The sequence below is a fragment of the Mesoplodon densirostris genome, chromosome 11 (assembly GCF_025265405.1).
Source record: "Mesoplodon densirostris isolate mMesDen1 chromosome 11, mMesDen1 primary haplotype, whole genome shotgun sequence".
Taxonomy (NCBI): domain Eukaryota; kingdom Metazoa; phylum Chordata; class Mammalia; order Artiodactyla; family Ziphiidae; genus Mesoplodon; species Mesoplodon densirostris.
The window spans coordinates 58341146-58365818 of NC_082671.1; the positions used below are offsets into that span (position 1 = coordinate 58341146).

General features: G+C 33.8%; 1 protein-coding gene across 1 annotated transcript in view; it reads right to left on the reverse strand.

Moving 5' to 3' along the window:
• Window positions 1–24673, reverse strand: part of MUC19 (mucin 19, oligomeric) — a 123049-nt gene that overhangs the window by 89551 nt on the left and 8825 nt on the right. Inside the window, 18 exon segments of the mRNA XM_060114199.1 lie at window positions 1364–1513; window positions 3367–3504; window positions 3682–3766; window positions 4382–4474; window positions 5708–5843; window positions 7766–7889; window positions 8535–8657; window positions 9330–9540; window positions 11602–11699; window positions 11931–11991; window positions 12416–12533; window positions 13280–13508; window positions 14128–14187; window positions 15188–15238; window positions 16001–16174; window positions 16574–16756; window positions 16845–17044; window positions 17161–17343. Coding sequence (XP_059970182.1) covers window positions 1364–1513; window positions 3367–3504; window positions 3682–3766; window positions 4382–4474; window positions 5708–5843; window positions 7766–7889; window positions 8535–8657; window positions 9330–9540; window positions 11602–11699; window positions 11931–11991; window positions 12416–12533; window positions 13280–13508; window positions 14128–14187; window positions 15188–15238; window positions 16001–16174; window positions 16574–16756; window positions 16845–17044; window positions 17161–17343 — 2417 coding nt within the window.

A 24673-nucleotide genomic window follows, 5' to 3' on the forward strand; every position in this document is an offset into this window, starting at 1 on the left:
AAGGATGATGACCATGACTAGGACAAACATTACTAAATTTTTTTTAACTATTTGTTGATTGGCCTTTAAAAGTTACTGTCACCAGGAAGCAATAAAGGAAGATGACTGAACCTATTTAAAGGACATTGAGGCTAATTATGAGGCCAAACTTGTGACCAGGTATCACTGTTTTTTTGTAAACATTATTAACATCTTTAAAGTATAGTTTAATTTTCTGTATTTTATTTTATTGTTATATATAAAACACTGAAAATTGAGTCATTTACATATCTCTCAAAAGTGTTAACATATAGTCTGCTTAACATAAATTGGCTTGGTTTCTATGAGATACATATGTTTTTTACCTATGCTCATTTTTTCATTGCAACACCCACAAAACAAAATAACAACAAGTAAAACTGTGAAATATGTATTACCACGTTGATGTTAATGCATTTATCAGCTCATCTTTTAAATCAAAACAAATAGTTGAAACTTTCAAAAAGAATCACTTTAGTAATTTTTAAATATTATTAAAAACTGATCAGACATTTGTTTCAAATATGCAGATTAATTTAGAAATAACTAATTAACATATCATCATAATACATCTTAACTTACCTTCCATTGCATTCCATTACTTACGAAAGAAGCAACATAAAGTGAAGTATGTATTAAAATCAGCAATACTAGGGGAACAATCAGAGAAAGACTTGGACTCAAAACACTTGGATTACCCCTTATTAAGAACACCCTATCTAAACTCCATTATCACCATCTACATTAATGGAGATAATAACCTCATCCATGTCCTTCATGAATATTTGTGGAAATAAATTGAACTAATAGGTATGAAAGTATTTGGTAAGCTAAAGCATGAGTTGAATCATACAAGTATACAGTTTTCCCATTAAGATCTATATTTGGGGTTTGGTATACATGATGGCAGTGGTTAGGAGACCTGGATCTAACTATAGCTGCATCGTTAAGTGTCTCAGCAGTTAGGGTGTGTCTCGCTATTCAAAGAAATGATGACTTCTACAACTAAATAAAATAGGAATAATAATAAACTAAGTGATAGGTAATGTCTCCTCTAACCCTATTTTTCTATAACCATGGAGAAAACTGTAAAAGGAGGAAAAGAGTAAGTATAGAAAAAGACAGCTGTGTCTTTTCCTCCCTCCATTCCCCAATGAGACATGTTTTCTAAGAGTGTCATCAACCAGCCCGATTGTTTCTCCACTGTTCCCTCTAAAACTGGGACAGTACAACAAACGCTAGCTGAAACCAGGATCATCTGGTAGTCTCATATTATTACCAGAATAAGTTTATAATTCCAGTACCAAATATCTAATTACAGAGTTTGACGTTCAATTAACCTTACCTTTTTCTATACTGATGCATGAAGCAGTGTTTCCTTTAGGACAAGGCATCATTTCCCAAGAATTAGCAAATGCCTGAGATGTCTTCTCTAATATATTCTGACTTGACATGAAATCATCCTCTGCTCTGTTGTTGTAGGAACCACAGAGTCCTGTATAGAGCACAGAACAAATTTTAGCATTTCCTCATCTTCTTTTTGGATTCATATCCAGTTCTTTGCTCAAATCAAAACATGTATAAGCCACCTGAGAGTATTGTCTTTCTTATCTGGACCCTTCTGACCCATGAGTTACATTTTTTTTCCTGTGTATAAATGTCACCTTCTTAAGCAAAAGTATATTGCAAAAATTTAGACGGTTTTAAATGAGTAACTGTGGGATTTGCCATCATTTCTTTGTTTTGTTTGATATTTGGACAGTATGTAAGAGCTGATTTCTATAACAGAAAAACTCAGTAAAAGAAATGTAATCTATGAGCAGAAAGACAAGTTATAATAGCTTGTATTTGAAACTTGATTTTCAAAAGGTTTATATGTATATTTTCATTTATTCTTCTAAAAGTCAAAGCTTTAGTAACATATATTAGCAAAATGAAATAACAAAAATGATCAAATCTCACTTAATAAATCCTTAATTTAAAAACCTTAAAAATTTTATAGACATTTCTCCAAAGAAGATATACAGAGTGCCAACACACATATGAAAGAATGCTCAGCATCATTAATCATTAGAGAAATGCAAATCAAAACTACAATGAGATATCATCTCACACCCGTCAGAATGGCCATCATCAAAAAATCTAGAAACAATAAGTGCTGGAGAGGGTGTGGAGAAAAGGGAACCCTCTTGCACTGTTGGTGGGAATGTGAATTGGTACAGCCACTATGGAGAGCAGTATGGAGGTTCCTTAAAAAACTACAAATACAACTATCATATGACCCAGCAATCCCACTACTGGGCATATACCCTGAGAAAACCATAATTCAAAAAGAGTCATGTACCAAAATGTTCATTTCAGCTCTATTTACAATAGCCTGGAGATGGAAATAACCTAAGTGTCCATCGTCAGATGAATGGATAAAGAAAATGTGGCACATATATACAATGGAATATTACTCAGCCATAAAAGGAAACGAAATTGAGCTATTTGTAATGAGGTGGATAGACCTAGAATCTGTCATACAGAGTGAAGTGAGTCAGAAAGAGAAAGACAAATACTGTATGCTAACACATATATATGGAATTTAAGAAAAAAAAATGTCATGAAGAACCTAGGGGTAAGACAGGAATAAAGACACTGACCTACTTGAGAATGGACTTGAGGATATGGGGAGGGGGAAGGGCAAGCTGTGACAAAGCGAGAGAGTGGCATGGACATATATACACTACCAAAGGTAAGGTAGACAGTTAGTGGGAAGCAGCCGCATAGCACAGGGAGATCAGCTCGGTGCTTTGTGACCACCTGGAGGGGTGGAATAGGGAGGGTGGGAGGGAGGGAGACGCAAGAGGGAAGAGATATGGGAACATATGTATATGTATAACTGAGTCACTTTGTTATAAAGCAGAAACTAACACACCATTGTAAAGCAATTATACTCCAATAAAGATGTAAAAAAAAATTTTTTTATAATATGAAAGTAGTCTTGAAAGTAAGTTTAAAACTTTAGGATAGGTTTTGTTGTTGTTGTGAGGTTTGTTGGCTGGTAGTTTGGTTGTTTTACCTTCTAATATATTATCTTAAAACATTCAATAAATAAATAAATAAATAAATAAATAAATAAATAATAAAAACCTTAAAAATTTTAAATTGTTGAAAACCATTAGGTAATAGATTTTGTAATAAATAAAGCTGTCCTCACTGTATGTTAGAATTATTTTACCATAATATGGAAGGAAAGATTAAGTAAAAATGCCTTATGGTCTAATGTCATTAATTGAGACAACTGAAAATTACATTAGATGGTTACAAGAGCGCCTTGGAAATAAACATATCTAGACGACTTACCTACAGTGTCTGTGAATTTTTCGGGTGGCATGGAAACATATAATTGCATCACAGGAAAAATTTGTATTTGCAGTTTTCCATGAAAGTATGTTTCTGCTTGAAGGTATGAGGAAGATGCATTGGAGATCTGTATTTTTTCTGTTAAAGTAATAGTTTTTATTAATAGCAACAATTGACATATTAAACAGTTTTTGATTTATTAAAATGTTTTTATACTTTAATAGATTTTTAAAAACAGAAATATTTAATATCCTTAAAGATTGAATAAATTAATGCATTTTACATTTATTTTAAAAATGGTATTATTAAACTTACCTGAATAATAATAACCTGGATTTCTAATCTTGTCATTTGTGATTGTCCCATCTCTATTGAATATGTATTTGTCAACTAGAACAGACTAATATTTAAAACACATTGTTAGTTCATATTAATTTACAATATTAATTCATTTTAGTGTAATATATGAACCTGAATTTTTTCCATAAAAGTTTAATTGTAATGGATTAATTTATAAATATCTAAAATATAGAACATTTTTAAAGCATTTCTTATATCAATTCTTTGAGGAGGATTATAAAGGACTTTTCATCCCTGATTTGTAGATGAGAAAACCAAGACCCAAGAAGGTAACTTGGATTTCCAAAGGTCGAAACACTTGTAAGTACCAAAGATCAAGCTAGGTGACCTCCCTCCCTATATAGGTCATCTCCACTTAAAATGATAATTCCAAATACATGAAATTCTAAACAAATATAAATGTCTTCTTAAATGGGCCATAGATTTTAATAATCAAATAAGCACATAAGGCTGAACTGTAATTAGCACATTAGTTATGTGTCTATGGTAATTTTGGTATATTTAAGGATCCTTGGAACTATCCAGCTCTTCCAAAGACTTTATCAATCTTATTTATGCTTTTAATTTACACAGTAAAACCTCTCTTTTTCAACCTGGAAATTCTGAATTTGTGGAGTAATTGATTCGATTTTGCTTTAGGAATCTGATTACTTACCGAATTCAAGAGGAGTGTAACACCATTTAAGCACGTTCCTGACTGACCACTTGGACATGGACGAAGCTCAACACTAATAGACCAATCTTTATCCTGTTAAAAAAATGCATTTCATGTAAACGTTTATTAAAATGTCATTGAATATATGCTATTACTATGTGATTCATTCACAATGCATGTTTGCATTTCAAATATGCAAAAGGCTTACATCTTATCAGTCTGCTCTGAAACTAGAAACCTAGCTCAGTCAATGGCACAGTCTAGGATTGGCCAAGAGCTTTACAGATGGTCCACGTTTCTTGCATAATGTCTATCTAAGTAGTCTATAACTGGTGGATTTTCATAGTATCATTTTTTTTCTTTTAGCTTTACTTTTCATCTACTCCACAGGAATTGCACTGCATTATTGAGACTAATAGGACTTAGAGGTAACATAGCTTGTTTATTCTCTGGAAAATCCATGATGTCAACTTAAATCCAATGAGAGAGGTATTTAATTTGTCAACCCATAATAAAAGTCATGCCAAACATTGACTTCCAGTTCTCATTTCAAGATCTAGGAATCTCTAATCTATAAGAAGCAAATATTCTATATATTTTGACATATTTCCCTCTCACTTTGCCCATCCCCTATTCTCATGGATTATGTGTGGAGTATTACAAAAAAGGAAAGAAGATTTGGAAAACTGACTTTTAATAGCAGCAACTACATTTTTCAGATTACTGGTCATTGACACACATCTCTCACTTCAGGAGTCACAAATTCTGCTCATCTTTGTTTCTGACCAGGAAGATTAAGTAAAATTGCCTGTTCTCATGCTAGCTAAAGGTACAAGCTACAAAATAGAATCCCCCTTTTATTGAAATTCAGATTACTTAAAATTTTAATATTGAAAAGAGTTTAAATGTAAGGATATCCTCTATCATACTGTTATATTATAAAAACTAAAAATAAATGTAAAAGAATAATGATGAAATAGGAAGATGCTTTATGGAATGTAAAAGATAGTTTCATTTGAGGCACGAGTGAACACATACAAAGAAAAGTAGAAAAAGGAAAACTTTTCCCAGTGTATTTAGAAAATTATTAGTAATGAAGGAGATTTTGATTGATTGTTTTTGTTTACCAAGAATTTCTAAGGAGCACAGGTAATAATCATTGTCAATGTCAATATGTGACCAAAAGCAGATACTGAAATACATAACCAATGATTGAAGGGCTGTTTGTTATTTTTAATAGAAAATAAAGATGAAGATTGTGTTTTAACATGGCTGAGAAATAGTTTGATGTATCAGTTTTCTCAAGTGTTGTAGACTATTACATACATGGATGGCCAAAAAGTGACAGTTTCCAGGATGATTGTATTTAACACCATCAAAGGTGGTAATCAAACTTCCTTCCACCTTACACCTTCCAGGACATAACATTTTAGTGCAAGACCACTTTGCTTCTTGGCATGTGCTGTTAAAATGCAATCATTATGTTAAAGGTCATCAATTATGTTTTCTCTATGGTGAAAATAAATAACACAACATTAAAAAATCACAACTTAAACTACGACATCTAGTTAAGTTTTCTTACACCATTTTCATTCCCCACCCAAAATCTCAGCTTTGATAAAATGTCTCATTGACAGTGGTATCCTGGTATTTTAAAAGACTCTAATTCCATTGACCAAAATAATAACTTCTGCCTGCATTAAACATATAAAAACTCATAAACTGGATTTCAGGAGTTTGTTTAAATGGAACACATTTCACTATTAGTATTAAAACACCTGTTACATGTCACATTATAGACCTGCACTGTCCAATATAGTATAGAGACATAGCTACTGATTATGTGAAATGTGGCTTGTCAGTCCAGATTGAGGTCTGCTGTAAATGTAAAATACACACAGACTTCTAAGACTTAATATGAAAAAAGATTGTAAAATCTCTCAACATTTTATACTAATTTCATGTCCAAATGATAATATTTTGGATATGTAAAGTACATGATTATAATTAATTCCACTTGTTTGTTTCTTTTTGCTGTTTAAAATGCATCAATTAGGGCTTCCATGGTGGCGCAGTGGTTGAGAGTCCGCCTGCCGATGCAGGGGACACGGGTTCGTGCCCCGATCCCGGAAGATCCCACATGCCGCGGAGCGGCTGGGCCCGCGAGCCATGGCCGCGGAGCCTGTGTGTCCGGAGCCTGTGCTCCGCAACGGGAGAGGCCACAGCAGTGAGAGGCCCACGTACAGCAAAAAAAAAAAAAAAAAAAAAAATTAAAAAAAAAAAAATGCATCAACTAAAAGTGTAAAATTATATATGTGGGTCGTATTTGTGGCTCACATTATATTTCTCTTGGACAGCACAGCTATACACATTCAATAAATCATAGCTCTTGTTATTCATAATTATTATTAATATATTACTACCAGACTAACAGAACATTGCCTATTTATTGAGAAAATATTACAGTATAAATAATATATTAGTTTTCATTGAGTCAGTTTATTTCCTCACAAGGACACAGTACATTCTAGAAAGTCCTCTGAAGTCCAGCAGATATGTGGAGTTTCAGAGAAAAGGCTTAATGAGGAACAGGGAAATCTGTCTGGTCAGAATATTGTTCCTGAATGCAAAAGGAAGAATCAAGCTATTCAACTAAAAGAGAAATGATCTACACTAACTTTTGGCACTTTAAAATCCTATCTGGAGGTTTGGAGAGCACTGATTTAATGGGATACAATTAGTAAAGTTTATATTTTTGTTATTGCTGTTGCCTCTTCTTCCCTTTCTCACCCTCAACCCATTCCTTTCCAGCCTTCCCCAAAATTTGCAAACAACTTTATTTTCCTTATGTAATGTAGTAATATGGATAAGCTTTACACCGATACTTCTTCTGGCCAAGGTGAGAGAAAGTACCAATAAAATGTCAAAAGTATAGAATCTAAAAAAAAAATCCTATCTGGATTAAATGTATCTTCACCAATGTAGCCTCATATAAAAATTATTTGAAAAGTGTTGGGTTGCTTCTAATTGTATATTTTTAAATATTCTTGGCAATTAGCATATTGTAACCATACTTTTGTATTATGCTTTGCTCTGTTTTGCAACCACCAATCGGTTTGCTATTCAAAACACTATTTTAGTTAGTAAAAAAACATTGTCTTTTAAAGATACAAAGAAAGCTCATATATTTTACATAAAACACAAAACTTTCCTCAAAAATTGAAAGACAGAATATCAACACAGAAAATGCCAGAAGGTTGCGTTTTTTTTTTTTCCTGAAACATTTATTTTACATGTGGATTTAGGGAATTACTTCAAATTACATTAAAATATTAGCATTATTTTACTATCAATGAAATGTAGACAAAAAGCACACACACATACCACTTAGAACCACAGGAACCTTCACGGATTTCTCCTGACTGATACACCTTTCCATTAGATTCACAGGGACAGTCAGCCTTCAAAACGCATCTCCCTTTCTCTCCAATATCATCCAATAGATAACCTAGAGTACATTATATAAAGTTAATCTTGAAACTATATAAACATCAGTAAATTCTCAAACAGTGTATTGCAAAATCACTTTTGAGGTTGTTCTTTCACGTGTAAACATGCACGTAAAATGATAATTTCTATTTAAGAAATTTGAGAACTGGCAAGAGTATAGACAATTTTCGGAGCCACAGAGCAGTCCTTTTGAGCCTAATACAGAGCTAGCAAATCATCTGTGTAGTACCATGGCCCTCAGGTATTGTAGAGACAGAAATGCACATTAATTTTAAAAGTCTCTCTAGGGGCTTCCCTGGTGGCGCAGTGGTTGAGAGTCCGCCTGCCGATGCAGAGGACACGGGTTCGTGCCCTGGTCCGGGAAGATCCAACATGCCACGGAGCGGCTGGGCCTGTGAGCCATGGCCGCTGAGCCTGCGCGTCCGGAGCCTGTGCTCCACAACGGGAGAGGCCACAACAGTGAGAGGCCCACGTACCGCAAAAAAGAAGAAAAAAAATAATCTCTCTACCCCTCCCCTTCAGTATGCTAGAAGGATGGATTATAAATAGGTAATAATTTATTTATTAAATATCTTGTTAGAAGCAAGATCCCACTATAACTGAGTCACTTCATTTTCAATTGTTTTAATGTAAATATTATTACCTTCTGGGCAGGTGCAGCCACTCACACATTCGATGCCTTGAAAAGGAGCAACATTAGAACAAGTTGCAGGATTTGAGGGACCACATTCTTTGTAGATATGTTTTTCTGGGCATCTAGGTTTTTCTGGTGAAATATAGAAATATGTATACATGGAAATTAGAGGAAAATAAATGTGATAAATACATAATATTCTAATGTGGATCTTTTCAAATGGGATTCTTTGAGTCTACTTTTCAAGATATGTCAGTTTTTAAAGATATTCAGTAACTAAATTATGCCAATTTCCCATGCATTATTTTATGATACAATATTTAATTTGGAGGAAATGTATATTATATAGTATCATTTTACCTTACTTTGAAATTGATATTCTATTTGCATTTTAACTTATAAAAATTGAAAGTATAAATGAAAAGTATATTCATATTTATATGAAACTCATTTAGATTTTCTAATTTTCTGAAAAAAAATAATTACTCATCAACATACTTTTGATAACTTTTTCAGTTATTTTTTACAGAGTTTTTACAGAATTTCACAGAATTATTCATTTTTCCCAGTGACTTTTACTGATTATAAAGTTCCCATTTAAGATCTTAACACAAAGCACTTGTGGCAAGTAACCCCACAAAATGGACCTCAGTTTCTTCACAGGTACATGTCAGAGACAAGATTTTGGTCTCTGAAGTTTCTTCCAGGGCTTAGGCATTTGAGAAGATTACTTTGAAACACAGCCCAACTTTAAGTTCTATAGAAACTTCCTGATTTGGAATCTACAATATATTTAAAACCTACCACAAACCACATCGGGATCGTCTCTCCAGGATACATAGGTGCCAGGACCATCTGATGAACAGAGGCGGGACAATTCTGCATAAGTGTCACAGGTGGATTTTTTGTCTCTACTTTGGCAGTACTCATCAATGCAGATCATTTTGTAGTTGTTGGATAAAGTGCCAACCTTTCCACATTTCTCAAAGTAGGTTCCAATAATTTTGTTACAGTGCTAGGAAATAAAGCATGAAGTTTTAAGAAAACATAGGAAAAATGAAGAATCAAATGACTATTTTGGGAAAGATAAATTCAGATATTTTTTTTTGCATAATACCCTGTAGCTTTGACAGGAAAAGTTCTTTAATGCTGGTTGAAATGGGAGTTTTGAATTATTACATTTGGTACAGTGACTCCTAAAAGAAAACTTCACCTCTGATACTTTTTTTTTTTTTTTTTTTTGCGGTACATGGGCCTCTCACTGTTGTGGCCTCTTCCGTTGCAGAGCACAGGCTCCGGGCGTGCAGGCTCAGCGGCCATGGCTCACGGGCCCAGCCGCTCCGTGGCATGTTGGATCTTCCTGGACCAGGGTACGAACCCTCATCCCCTGCATCGGTAGGTGGACTCTCAACCACTGTGCCACCAGGGAAGCCCACCTCTAATACTTTTGATTGCTATATAAGGACTTCAAAATTTGTTGTACCTAAACTCATCGAAAATTTCTCTAAAAGTGACATGAAGTTTAGAACTTGAGAAAATGGAAGGGGTGAGAAAAGGAAAGGTTGTCAGTGCCAGAGATTGGGATGGTGAATGATTGATACCACAATAGGCAGAGGGATATTGGCCCTTTAACTGTCAGTCTGCTTATATTTGATGAGCAAAAAAATAAAATGGACTGATTCTGTGGTTTCTTGGTGAGGGCCATGTGAGTCTGCTCTGGAAACAACATATCTGTTCTCATGTTGTTTAAGAATGTAAAGACATATATTGTCAAGCACAAAATGTTCAAATTGCAAAATATTTTCATTACCACATAGCTTTTTGCTATCTTAACTATGGTTGTTTTCAGAGAAATATAAAAGCTACTAGCAAGCAAATAACACAGTTTGTACCAATTAAGCCCCAGGACAACTGATAACATTCTCCAAGTGAGGTATAAAATTAAGTGAAATGAAATCTTCAAAGATTTTTTTTAATGTATTATTCTTTGTGTATCTTTCTCACTAGATTACAGGTTTCTTTGGAGCAAGAAATAGAATTTTATAATCTCTAGGCTTAACACAATGTCTTGTACATAGTAAGTTCTTACTAAATACACATTGGCTTTAATATAAATTTGTATACTCATTCAACTAAGATTTTTGAGTAACCAGACATAAGTTCTCACACACTGTGCAACTACCACAACAGTAAAACCTAATCTCTGTCATCACAGAGCTCATAATCTCTTAGGAAACATGTGAGAAAAACAAGAGGAATTTTTATAGATCATAAGTACCAATGAGTGACATAGGGTAACAGAGGAAAGAGAAAGCAATTCTAACTGCAAAAATCAAGGAGCATTTCACAAGGAAGATAGCAGATGACCTTAGTTTGTTTTGCTAAAAGATGACAAGATGGTTATAAATACAACACCCAATGTCACTTGAAACACAAGTCTCTTCTACCTATACTATTCATACATATCTTGGTCTTGAGAATTTTGTTCTAGATTGAAATAAGAATATGTGAAAATTCCTTCAGTCATCAAATGAGTGCAATCTACCAAATTCAACATTAAGAGTTTCTGCAAGTGCAGAAAATTCAGAATAAATGATGACTATTTTCAAGTGGTGTAGTCAAAAAGATTATCTGTGAGTTTTTCAGAAAGAAGTTAAAGTATACTGGAGATGACAATTCAGACTGGCTATCTGGGGCAAAAGTAAGGGATTGAGAGCAGAAAGTAGTTCTTAGGAATGCACTACAGGGATTTCTAAACTGTAAGAGTCAAGTCAGTCCTTATTAAGAAATAATCATGGAGAGGTGAAGCATGTCAGTTTACAGACCAACTAAAACACTGTTCAAAGGAAATTAGAATTGTTACACTCATATATAGTAAATACCATTTAAAAAAAACACTTATTTTAGCATCTACAGCTAGACTAAAGCAGAGAAACAGACCACAGGGACATTGGAGAGGAAGCAATGGCAAAATTATAATAAGGTCTGAGTGTTAGAAAAGGATGTTGGCTGTCCAAATTGAAACCAAAGGGAATATTGTTGAAATCTGCTAGTAAATGAAATATATATTTCTTACATGCACTCCATCTTCACAAACTTGATAGCTTTTGGTAACAGCTTTGGGACAATTACCAGGAATTTTACTATTGTCAATGTTCTCATTAATATCGTCTCCTTGAAAAGAAAGCAATGTTAACTTCAAGATATTTATTATATATATATATATACATTATTTTCAAGATAAATATGGACTTGACAATATAAATATTTTTTTTATTTTAACAATTTCTCATTCTATAGACAAATGCAAATTGTTAATTGTTAGATTTATCCAAATATGAAGAATTATTTTATAATTTCCTTTTGGGAGGCAATTTTCTTAGACAAAATGCATAGAAATCTTACCTGGAATGCTGTTGAAGTTACCACAAAGACCACAAGTTGGATACTGCTTGTGAAGAGTGAGCTTTAAAAAAAAATTATGTGTATGTTTATAAAGTATTGAAAATATCTCAAGACAAAGTTTAACCAAACCAAAAGACAGGCCCCCTTCATGTTCAATTTTACCTAAGCTGGTTACTTAGGAATGTATTACAGGGCCTTTTCTAAAGGATTTAGATTTAGAATTTGGCAAGTTCCTGACTTCACTTCTTACTAACTGTGTCTTTGGGTGGATTATTTAACTTTTATTAGCCTGAATTGCCTGAGTTCCATCATCTGTAAAATAAGAATAATCATATTTTAAATATTAGATAATGTTTAGTACAGTGCCTGATACATAGAGATTTCTCAATAAACCTTAGCTCTTATTTTCCTTATATTGTATTATTTTATAACTGAAAGTAAAGAACAAAAAGCACAAACTATAAGAAGATCATAGATGGACTTACTGAGAGTTTATTATTTTCATCCCACATTAAAGACAGGATTCCTCTACGGCTATTCAGAATATTATGTTCTCCATATTTTTTAATGTGAATCATCTTATTGTCATATGGTATCTGTACACTGAAAAGTATAAAATAAAAGTACATATAAAAGGTGTAAGAACAGTATTATTACATCATGTTTTTTCTGGTAATTCATGTTTCTATATTTAGTATAAATATAATACTGCTAATAAATAGTAAAGTTTTTTTTTTCTGATCATTTCAGAAGAAGAGACACAATGGCTTTCTTCTGATTTTAGAAAGACTTTTAAGGAACGATGAATAAATCTTTGGGGCTTTGGAGAAATGAACAAGAAGAAATTGGTCCATTATAAGAATAAAATGATTAAATAATTTGAAATGTTCACAAGCAGAATATCATGCCTCATTTTCTTATCCTGAAAAATATTCAAATATGTCATCCCTTCCAAATATAAACTGCTACTTCTAAAAACAATGGCTTAAGTTTCAATGTATTGTAAAAGCTCAAATTTTTATTTAGCATTAAACATGCAAATGAAAATTGAAATATTCTATTAACAGTTTTGTTGAATATGCATGTTGCCCCAAATCTAGATACTCAAAATAGTCAAACAACAGAACTACTCTTTTTTTCCCACCTTGTGATAGGAATAAATATGATATCTTATAATCCCACATATAGCAAAGTCTTATACATTTTACAAGAATTTATTATAAATATCAATATGAGCACCAAAATAGGAAAAGAGTACTATCTCTCCCCTAATCAACCTTTTATTTTCTTTTTGCTCAGGTTACTTCAAGTAATTCTATAGCCTTTATTCAAAACACTGTGACATTTACCTTTCTCCATTAACTAAAATGATATTGCCAACAATAGAGATGACATTACTGTCTACTATAACTGTTATTTTTTCAATCTCACTATCATTGTTTCGTTTGATCTCAATATTGAAATCTCCTCCAGATTCAACACAGTGACGGCAGAAACTATACGTGCATGAAGACTCAAAGGAAAAGATACGACCGTTGAAATCTTTATATGCTCCTTTGCCCCAAGTAGAAACTTCACCTACAAAATATTTAGGGTAGAATATTCATTATTATTTAGAACAATTAATGTAGCTTTTAGTTTCGGTTTTTAAGTGTTTATGTACCAAGAAAAATAATCACTGAAAGGTACTATTCTCACATCCACCTTAAGTCTGTATTTTTCTTTCTTACATACTGCAAAATGTGCTAAAAGTAATACCTGAGTACTTGGAAATACCCAAAGTTGGCTAAAACAAAAAAAGAAAAACATCTTGTTTCCCAGTGGAAAAGGGAAATTGTCTCTACTATGGGAAGGAATATATGGAGGGAAGCTGTGGTCTGTTTGCTCGTTTGTTTTGCTTTTTGTAGAGCTAGTTTTTCTAATGCTGTCTGAGTGGGTTACCATTAATATTAAATAAGTATAAAGAATTATATTATTTCTCTCTATACACATATGTGTATGTACATATGTATGTGTGTGTATATATGTTAATGTGTATGTGTGGTGCATGTCTGTGTCTGTGTGTGTGTATAAAACAGATAGATGATGGAAAAAATTTTTAAACCAGTTTCAAATTTCCGTTACTTTGAAACCTCATTAGGTACTGGTTGGCTTGGTCATATAAATATGGATATAAATCAGAGTCATTTTTACTTACCAATAGTTATGTTTGTTTCTGAGTATTTGGGGGTTGCTTCTGGAATATGGGTTCCTTTTCCTATTCAACACAATGCATAGATTACTTAAATTTCAAATATATATTGACTTTAAATATACAGGATATTTGGTCTTCTACAAGGGAATTTAAAAGTTGATATTGAAGGCCATCAATGGGATTTTTTTTAATCCTAAATATATAATTTGATTTTGTAACAGCTATGATTTGTCAAAGTCATATGTATGATTATCTCTGAAGCCCATATTTTTCATGTAGCAATCAGCCACAATATGTTCAGAAATCATTAACAGTTTATTCATTTTGGGTCATGTACAATTAATAACATATACTGCATCTCTTACAGAACTATATTTTCAACTTCAAAAATAGAATATTGTAGCCTATTTTTATCAGAAAATACTACCCAAACAGGCCCAAGATAGATTTTATTAAATCAGTCTACTGTATAATACTAATAACTCAATCATCTATATACAAAAATAATCAGTTCTCCTGATCAAAGGGAAAAATTCATAACCTTGGAACTTTGTTTCCCATTATCATTTATTTCCAATGCACGGACCCTTTCATGTAACCAAGTAAACACATGAAATCTTAGAGCAAGGTTTAAAAGCAAGCAGAATAGAATAGTAACAACAATTTTAAAAAGTGAACATTTTGATAGAATTTTAAAATATTTTTCACAATGTCACTTATGTATATCTTGAGGCCACTTCTCTTTGCCCAGGTTGAGTGATAATAGATTAAATTCTTAATTTATTTATAAAATCATTCTTTAAATACTATATCTAAAATGATAAAGGGGAAGTTGCATTTTTTTATTTAGGTTCTATTAAGAGATAATTTAATCTTTCTTATTCAAAAAAATGTTTCAAATATCCAATTGGTCATCTAAATTTTAGTACTGGAAGAGGAGAAGCACTTAGATGTTCAATGCTACATGAGAAACACATAATAATATCAAGTCCTAGTAAATCAATAATCAACAGAACACCTTACGTATACATTATAAACACTGAACATTAAAAAATCAAACTACCTGGAGTGCTGAGTGGTCCAGAAGTACTGTAGTCAGATGAGCTTGTGACACCTATTTAATACAAAATGATTAGGCTGTTTATGTGTATAATTTTATCTGGTAAAATATGAAAAACATATTTTTAGATCTGATGTATAAACCATAGATCCAAGTTCAGCAATGGTAATGCTAGCAGACTTAGAGCCACGTGAAGCTATATAAGAAAAACATTATCAACTCAACAACCTGCTGGAGTAACAAAATTATAAGTCTCACTACTAAATGAACTGACACCAAATTACTTTATTCCAGATAAATTGCCTTAAAACTTGTTCAGGGGCTTCTCTGGTGGCGCAGTGGTTGAGAGTCCGCCTGCCGATGCAGGGGACACGGGTTCGTGCCCCGGTCCAGGAAGATCCCACATGCTGCGGGGCGGCTGGGCCCGTGAGCCATGGCAGCTGAGCCTGCATGTCCGGAGCCTGTGCTCCGCAACGGGAGAGGCCACAACAGTGAGAGGCCCATGTACCGCAAAAAAAAAAAAAAAAAAAAAAAACTTGTTCAGGGAAAGAGAAAAGTGTTGTGTAGACAGGGTTCCAAGTCTGTTATTTCAGTTTCAACCAAACTTACTCCCACTTTGAATTGTTTTACACTTGGGAAACCTAGGTACCATTTCAAGATGTCAACTGAATAAAGGATTCTGCATTCACAGAAACTGGAAGTATTAAAACTATTAATCTAGATGAATTGAGATGTTCAATCTCAAGATGTCTAATATCAAGAAACATTAATGTCTCTGTCCCTTAGGAACAGAGACTGAGAGGATATCTGAACTACTGGCATCAGAGCCAAAGTCTTTTTGTCTATCCCCAAAAGATGTACTGCCACGCATTCTATCCCCTCCAAGTTCATTGATTGCAAATCCCTGTTGACCAAAAGCCCCTAAATTGGATTCTAAGTTTCCAGAGCTATCACCAACAAAGGTATTACCATTTCTCAAATTGGTGTCACCTGCAGAATATAAAATGACTGTCACGGAGTATATTGAAAATATTTTATGATTCAGAAATTTGTATGCACAAATATGAGATATCAATACCTAGATCATTGGAAATGGATCCTTCAGATCTAATCACTCAATTTCCTTCAACTGTTTTACTACTAAAATCACCGTCACCAAATGAACTCAAACCGGAAGCTCCAAAACCAAATGCAGCATTGCCCTTCCCTGCTCCAAGTTCCAATCAAAGACCCCATTCGAACTGATGAAAAAAAATCAAGATCTTATTAAAATTCAATCTTTAATAATTAGTTAGTTTGCTGTGAAATGTTATTTAGAGAAAAGTGTTTCCACTACTTAGTTAATTTAATTAACTTAAAATTTGTCAGAATGAGTTTTTATTGGAATACCTGAGCTACTGACATCATATCCAAGGCCTTTAAATCCAGCCCCAACAGATGCACTGCCACTCATTCTATCACCTCCAAGTTCATTGATTCCAAATCCTTGTTGGCCAAAAGCCCCTAAATTGGATTCCAAATTTCCAGAGCTATCACCAACAAAGGTATTCCCAAGTCTTAGACTGGTGTCACCTGAAGAATATAAAATGATCATCACAGAGCCTACTGAAAACATTCTATGATTCAGAAGTTTGTATACACAAAAATGAGATATCAATACCTAGATCATTGGAAATGGATCCTTCAGATCTAATCACTCAATTTCCTTCAACTGTTCTGCTACTAAAGCTGCTGTCACCAAATGAACTCAAACCAGAAGCTCTAAAACCAAATGCAGCATCACCCCTTCTAGCTCCAAGTTCCCAGCCAAAACACCCTGTTCCAACTGATGAAAAAATCAAGATGTTATTAAAAATTAATCTTTTTTAACTAATTAGTTTGTTGTTAAATGTAAAGAGAAGTATTTTGACTAATTAGTTAATTTAATTAATTTAAAAATTTTCTGGAATGAGTCGTAGTTGGAATACCTAAGCTACAGGCATCTAAAACCTATGGATTCACCCCCAGCAGATCCTCTACTGCTAATTTCACTCCAATCAACTCTACTGACTTCCAATCCCTTTTGACCAGATGTCCCCAAACCAAATGCTAAATTTCCATAGGCACTGCTACTAAATCCAGCCCCTCTGCCTATGTTGGTGCCTATGTTCAGCTGTCTGCTGAAATTTAAAAAGATTGTCACCAGGGAATATTTAGGTACAACTTATGAGTCAATACTTTTTATGCACAAAACCTAAAGAGTAATACTTAGATCACTGGAACTTGATTTTCCAATGCTCCCTGTTTTATTTTTACCAAAGCCTTTTATTTTCAAGACCACTGACACCAACTCCACATGAGCCAGAATTACCAAGATCAAATCCAAATTAACCTGCCTTTTTACCATCAAGTCCAAAATCAAAAGACAAATGGAAACTTAAACTGTAATCAGGAGCAATAAACACAGGATGTAAATCATTTGTGTTTTTTCTTAATAGAGTCTAGATCAGAATTCCTGAGCCTCTGAAGTGAGAGCCAAAGCCAAAGCCCAGGGAGAACAAACTCCTTGCTCTTTTTCCCGTTTCCACCGATTTCCACATCTTTTAAGTTAAGTTGCTCTGACACAAAAAATACCTATATTTACTGTACTTTATTGACCCTTACTTCTGTCACTGACTTTAATTTCCAAATATAAAAAGCTATTTATCCACACTTTTATTGTTTATTGAAAATACAATATAAAACAATATTGAAAACCAGTTTGAAATAAAAATCACTATAACAAATTTTAGCACTTTTGTTTTGCTTATCACCTCCTAATTCTTGATAATAGACATACACATTTGACAGTTTCAAATATTCTGGCATTCCTTTTCAAGACAACTAGTTCAAATGTGAGTAATAGGACTTAAAAAGTCAAAGTCATACAGAAACATGAGACCAAAAATTTCTGTCTCTTATGACAAAACTTGGGAACAAGAGACTTTAAGTAGCTTTACCAAAGTCTACAGAAGGTTAGTCAGAAAGACTGGATAGAAACCGGATCTCTTCATTCCAGGTCCAAGCCCCTTCATAAAAGCATTCAATCTACTTGCCTCTTCACTAAAATGTTTAACTTGATTTCTGTTGAAGATAACACAGATCCTTTAAGAATCAAACATAGTTTAAAAATCTTTCCCATGAGTCCCTCCAACACTAAATCTGTATTGGTCAAAAAAATAACCATCACTTCTTCCTTTGCTAATTGATTGCTTTTTCTGTCAAAAGCAGAAACTAAGAAACAACTTAGAATACTTGTTTCACTAGCAGCAGAATTAGAGCTGGCTAATCCATTTACTGAATTCACACCAAATCCATTTTGGCTAGAAGGACCCCAACCAATTTTATTTTTATCTGAAGCAGTGCCACAAATTCTGTACCACCAGAGACACTGTTGGCAAGACCACTTACTAAATTGGTTTTCTCTACCATACAAAAAATAATCATTATCAGAGAACAGTTGCATTTATTCATATTATACAAGAAATTAATCTATACACATTGCTTGAACTAGGCCTTCATTATAGTTTTGAATGTATCATCCCCTCCCTTCCACATATCTTTCCATATATGATTCCACACAGTGTAACTAGGGGTGTGCATAGCAACAAATTTACCATGAAGTTTGAGAGAATTCCATAAGAAAAGTGAAGCACTAGGTTCATTTAAGATAAAGTTCCAATATATCCTATAGAATATGAGCAAACCATTCACACCTCAGTGTTGTAAACAAGAGCAAATATCTGTGTTAACTTATTAGTCATACTGAGCTTGTCAATCCCAGAACAGATGACTGAACAGATAGGAAACCTCTGTGTCTTTCCTGAAGAGATTTCAACCATACCCCTACACCTAAAACTGTTTCTCCCTTTTCAGTTATCACCACCTGGACTCAAATATTAAATTTTAATATAAAATATTGACGTTATTTTCTTCACTGGATCTCCTTCTTTCCTACTTTTGCAGAGGTACAAAATACAGAAACTTCAGGGACCAGGCAAGTAAAGGAAAAGTTTGAATCAGCCAATAGGTAGAAGCATATTGAATCAGAGAGAACGTGCCTCACCTAATGAAAATTAAAACTTTTTTCCAAACAAAACAAAATTAAAGGCCACAACCTGTCTAAAAACCCTACTTTATAATATTACTTGGCAAACTGAGTATGCAGTTTCAAGACAGAATCTTGGTATAGAAAATGGATTGTGGTTGCCGACAGAAACATGAGAGATTCTGCACTAAAACTGGGTCCAGGAAGCATTTTAAATTATTAGTTTATAATCATAAAAATGATTGCTCATCACAATAATAGTAAGAAAGATAGCATAAGAAAATAAAAATTATCAAGAAGAATTTAATGTAATGTAAACTGCTTTGCCAAAATTCTCTTAAAACAGAATTCATCACTCTCATTGACACTGGAATTAGTGCCTTTAGTTTTTCACTATTACTATTAAGGCCATGTGCTGCAAATAAAACAAAGATTATCAGATTATCCCAAATGAAAAAAAGCACTTCTAGGTCAGTATTTTTCTCCAACAGTACTTGCTGGGGTGTCTTTTAACTCTAAACTATTAGTATCCTGAGGTTCTCTCGACCTGTCTTCAACTTCTCCTTGAGCACTAAATCCAGTGTTAAGGAGTGAACCAACAAGAGATTTCTTTCTACTGCCTGAGTCACAAAAGGACAAACTACTGAGCAAAAAAGGACCTAATGCAAATAACAGGAGATTGTATTTGAAAACAGTATTGCTAGCACTATACAGGGTTATTGGATTGTGACTATAAAAAGCCATATTTTATTTTGTGTAAGTGCCTTTATTCTGGTGGCACTTGGAACAACATACACCCTTATTTTCTTAATCACTATGTCCATATCTTTTTGTCATAGTTCTAAGACTTCAAGAAAGAGCTGAACAGAGTTGTGAAGATTTAATTGATGTGTAGTAGAAATTCTTCCTCTCATGGACAGGGCAGAAACCTCCCCATCTGCTTCCTTGTCTATCACTAAGCTCCAAGTTCCATTGTTCAACCTCCACTCATCAAAATATTCTACCATGTTGGATCCACACTGTCCTTGGCTTAGTAACAGCTGCTAAAATTAAAATAACATAGCTGATTCTCTTTTCCATATTTCTGCAAAGAAAAATGATGAAAACATTTATTCATAAATTAACATTTACTCACCTCTAAGTCTTAGCTTAAATGTCATCTCAATGAGGCATACTCTGACAGTGTAAAGTTGCAACCCCCATTTTATTCCTCCCAATTATCATATATTACTCTAATTTATTCCATAGAAATTGTCACCTTGTAGTATACCATGTTTACTATTTATAATGTTTATTGTTTATGAACTGTCTCCTTCTTCCAGATTTTAAGCTCTATAAACTCAAGATTTTTGCCTGTTTTATTCACTGGGGTATTCCAGATGTCTTGAAATGTGCCTGACCCATAAAGGACACTCAATTAATATTTATTTAATAAATGCATTCATCAACAAAGACCCCTTGTTAGTAATATACACTAAATTACATGAGTTATTTTGTGCTTTCTGTCATACCATTTATGTTTTTTTAAATCTCTATGATAAAATTAAAATACTTTAGAATTAGGCCTTAATAACTATGATAGCCTTGTAAATTTGTGGAAGACATGTATTTTGGTCACTAACTAGACAATAAAATAAAATGTGTGATTTGTAAGCAAAACTTGGAGACTATGTAAGAGCAAATAAAAATAAGAGACAATTCTCTCTGTTGACAATAAGGGAAAAGGGACTCTCCTCTTTTTTAGATCATTTACTTTAGAAAACTTGTGAGTTATTTGTCTACCTCTTTAAAATGTTTGTAAATCTTTTTAAAGGTTATATAAGCAATGCAAGAATGTTTCTTCGAGAGATTGGTGACCATCTTTTTGAAATGCTGTCATCAAGGGAGAGAGTTCCCCTATGTCCTAAATGTTATGAACATAACTTCAGCTGGTGTCTGGCTCCAAACACAAACCTACCTCTTTTATGATTTTAAAGATACAAGAAAGTATTTTTTTTCTTATAAAGGCAATTAGCAAACACAGGTGGCTACCCCAAATACCAAGCAAATTTAGGACAAACCATGTGTGACAATTGGTGATGTCAAGTGCTCTTACTTGAGGACTAGTTATTGTTCATCTTGAGGACAGGTATGTAGTGAGTTGTATCTGCCTGGCTGTATAAAAGGGTGAGATTTCTTTCTGTCCTTGCTATCTCTCCATCAGATTGCCTATGATGTGTATCACATTCTGGTTTAATGCTTATTCAGTAATAAAACTATTTTCCTTCTCTTCTACTTTTGTGGGGAGGTTTTCTGGGGTGACAGGAGATTTTGTTTTAAATTACCTTTCCTCAACAACTACTTTTGCACTTCTTAGCCATTTTCCATGTTTACAGCAAAATTATTTTCCTATAGCAAACAATATACAGAAATAAAATATTAATGACTTTGAGAATAGTAATGAGTTAGTCTACTACGTAGTTGGATGAAGAGGTCCCCAACATTTAAAACATCATGAAATTATAATATATACTTATTAGTGTTTGGTTTAGGAGGAATTCAAGTGCTGCTTAAATTACAGCCAATTTGTATTATTATGTTATTAAGTAATCCTCAAACCACTATTACATTTACAACTCTTCTCCATATAGAGCTTTTTTCTTTGTCTGAGCTTGCCCTCTACCTGCCTTACTTCACTACACACTCTTCTCCTTTCCTCTTTTATCCTCTCTCTATCTCACTGTCTTTCTTCACTGCCATGTACTTTTATAACTGCATCTTGAAATCTAAATATCTCAGTTTGATGGCAAAGCAGAAAGAAATAAGGCCATATTCAGTAGTGGGAAATATATGAGCTTTTGAGTCAAACTCATCTGAACTTCCAAACTTGCAATCAGAATGGCCTTTGATAGGACCTCCCTTAAACACAGACAAGAGGGGTTCCTGCTGTAAGCCACACAAGTTTCATTCTGGCCTTCCTTGAGTCATGATCCTCCTTAGAGGGCAAAGAATACAGACATAGGGTCAGGTGGATATGCTAACCCAGAGCCAGGACCATCTTCCCTCCTCCACTGTAGATCATACTAAGGCCCTAGGGCCCTGTAGTCCCAAGCATGTTACCATCTTTCTCAAGACTGTCCTTCCAAGGTTAGACCACATCACAGGGGTGAGAACCCCTAGGCCTGGAGGAATGGCCAGGAGGTGGCTGTTTATAGGAAAAGTAGATGGAACTGAGACATGCAGGTTAGGGTATCCCTCTGTGTGTGTGACAAAGCAAGGGATGGAAAGAGCAGTGGGACAGGAACATTGGCAAGGGTACTGCCCATCCCATTCTTGGGTTGAATTCCAGTGATCTGAAAATTCTGCGTTGGAATCAGGCCTTCCAGGTTGTTGCAAATATATTTTTCTCAAGGTAGAAGAAAAAACACATTTTAATTAGATGTTTTTCTTTTTATTTATGCATATGCTATGTAGACATTCATTTTTATTCTTGCCCCTGGCTGTGCCCTTGACCTGTCCTTGGGTAAATTATTTAATACTTCTGAAACAAAGTTTCCTTATCTATTAAACCGAGAGTACATAATAAATGAGGATAAAGAAATATCTACTTCATAATATATTTATTAATTAAGTAAAAGAATTAAATGAGATGAAAGACCTCTCACAGTGTCTGGCAAATAAATAATCAATAGTCAAAAGCCACATATCTTTTAATATATTTCATTTTCTTCACCAAACATGTCACTTCAAACTCACGCAGATTCATTTTATTTCACTTATTTAATTCATGATAAGTATTCACTATATCTGTCATATCTCTCCTGAGTTTAACCTCACAGATATATTAGATCCTTCATTTTGTTAGACCAACATTTCTTCTGAATTTATTTCTTCATTCTGTTGTTGAAATGAATAGCCTGGTATCTTAGCCAGTGTGCCATATTTGTTTCTACTAACTATTTTATCCTTCTCATATTTTACTATATAAAACTTGTTCAATATATAAATATTGCCATTGAGGTCACCAGTAGTAATGGCCAGTTGTATGTACCACATCTTAGATGTGTAAAAGTATCTTACTTGCCTTATCTCTTTAACTCTCACGGTTCTCCTATGAGGTAGGCACTATTATTAATCCTCACTTGTAAATGAGAAAACTGATATTTTTAAAAGGTTGAATAACTTGCCTAAGATCAGGTGGTAAAATCTGCTAAGAAACCCTTTTCTCTTAAGCAAGAGGTACACTGCTTTCACCTTGCTTAAAGACAGATTGCTTATACAATTCTTAGAGATAAATAAAATATGTTCATATACTTCATAGCTCAAAGGTAGGTAAAATACATTTACTTATTTCAGAGTAAAGTCATACTATATTTTGCATACATTTTGCACAAATTTTTGGAAGAGTTATCTTATACTTTGGATCTTAGAATGGAATAGAATAAAGAAATAGACATAATTCTGCTCCTCACCCTATGGAGAAAAATTGCCAGATCAAAGAGGAGAATATGAGTGAGCTGTGTGGAAGGGGGGATTTTAAAAGTAATGGTGATAAATGAGTTATGTTGTCTAAAATTGATGAATATCAAAAGTATAAAGTACTACAGTGGCCTATGGATCCTTTTCTCAGATATGTGAGACTTTGTCCCTTTTAGGAATGAAGGTTGTGGGATTACCATAGTTCTGGAGTTTGTCTAATTTTATGTTGGCTGGTTGGGTGGTTGGTTGAGGCTTCCTTGCTTGGCATTTTTATTCATCCAGTGCAGCTCTAGTTTTAGAGGCCCTCAGGTCCCTCCTCAATAAGACCTGGAAGTTTCCCTGAATGACAAAGGAATAAATCCAATTGCTCATAAGTTCAGAGGATTTTCAGAGAGCTATGGAATTCCAAGTGTTCCCTTGCCTCATTCTAACTTCCTGAATGAGGAAGTAGAGAAGCTCTTGCTATGTCATTGTGACAGAACCTAATGAGTCCTGTTTGTAGTTATGAGGAGGTGACTTCTTCGTGAGACAGCGGACCTGCTGCTTATTTTCAGTTTGTGTTTTACCTCAAAGGAAATATTTGCCAATTACATTTTATTGTATTAAGGTTGTAGAAAGAGAGATCGAAAAAATATATAAAAGTAATCTTGGGTTATTTGATTGCTGTGTACATTACACCAGAATCAAATTGAATCTATATTGATATTGACAAAAATCCTATCGTTAGGTTTAAGAAAAAATCCATAAAAGTAGTGTTCATTTTCTGTGGCTTATTTTTCATTTGGTGGAGGGGGAAAACAAATAATGGGTAGTAGCGGCCTAGTTTCCAGCTGTACCAAAATAATGAGTAATAATCATAGCTATTCAGTTGCTCAAAGAAATCTGTAGTAAAACTATTGGAACTAAGACCGATTTTAATTAAAATAAATCAGTAAGGAATTAACCCAGAATATAAAATAAAAGCA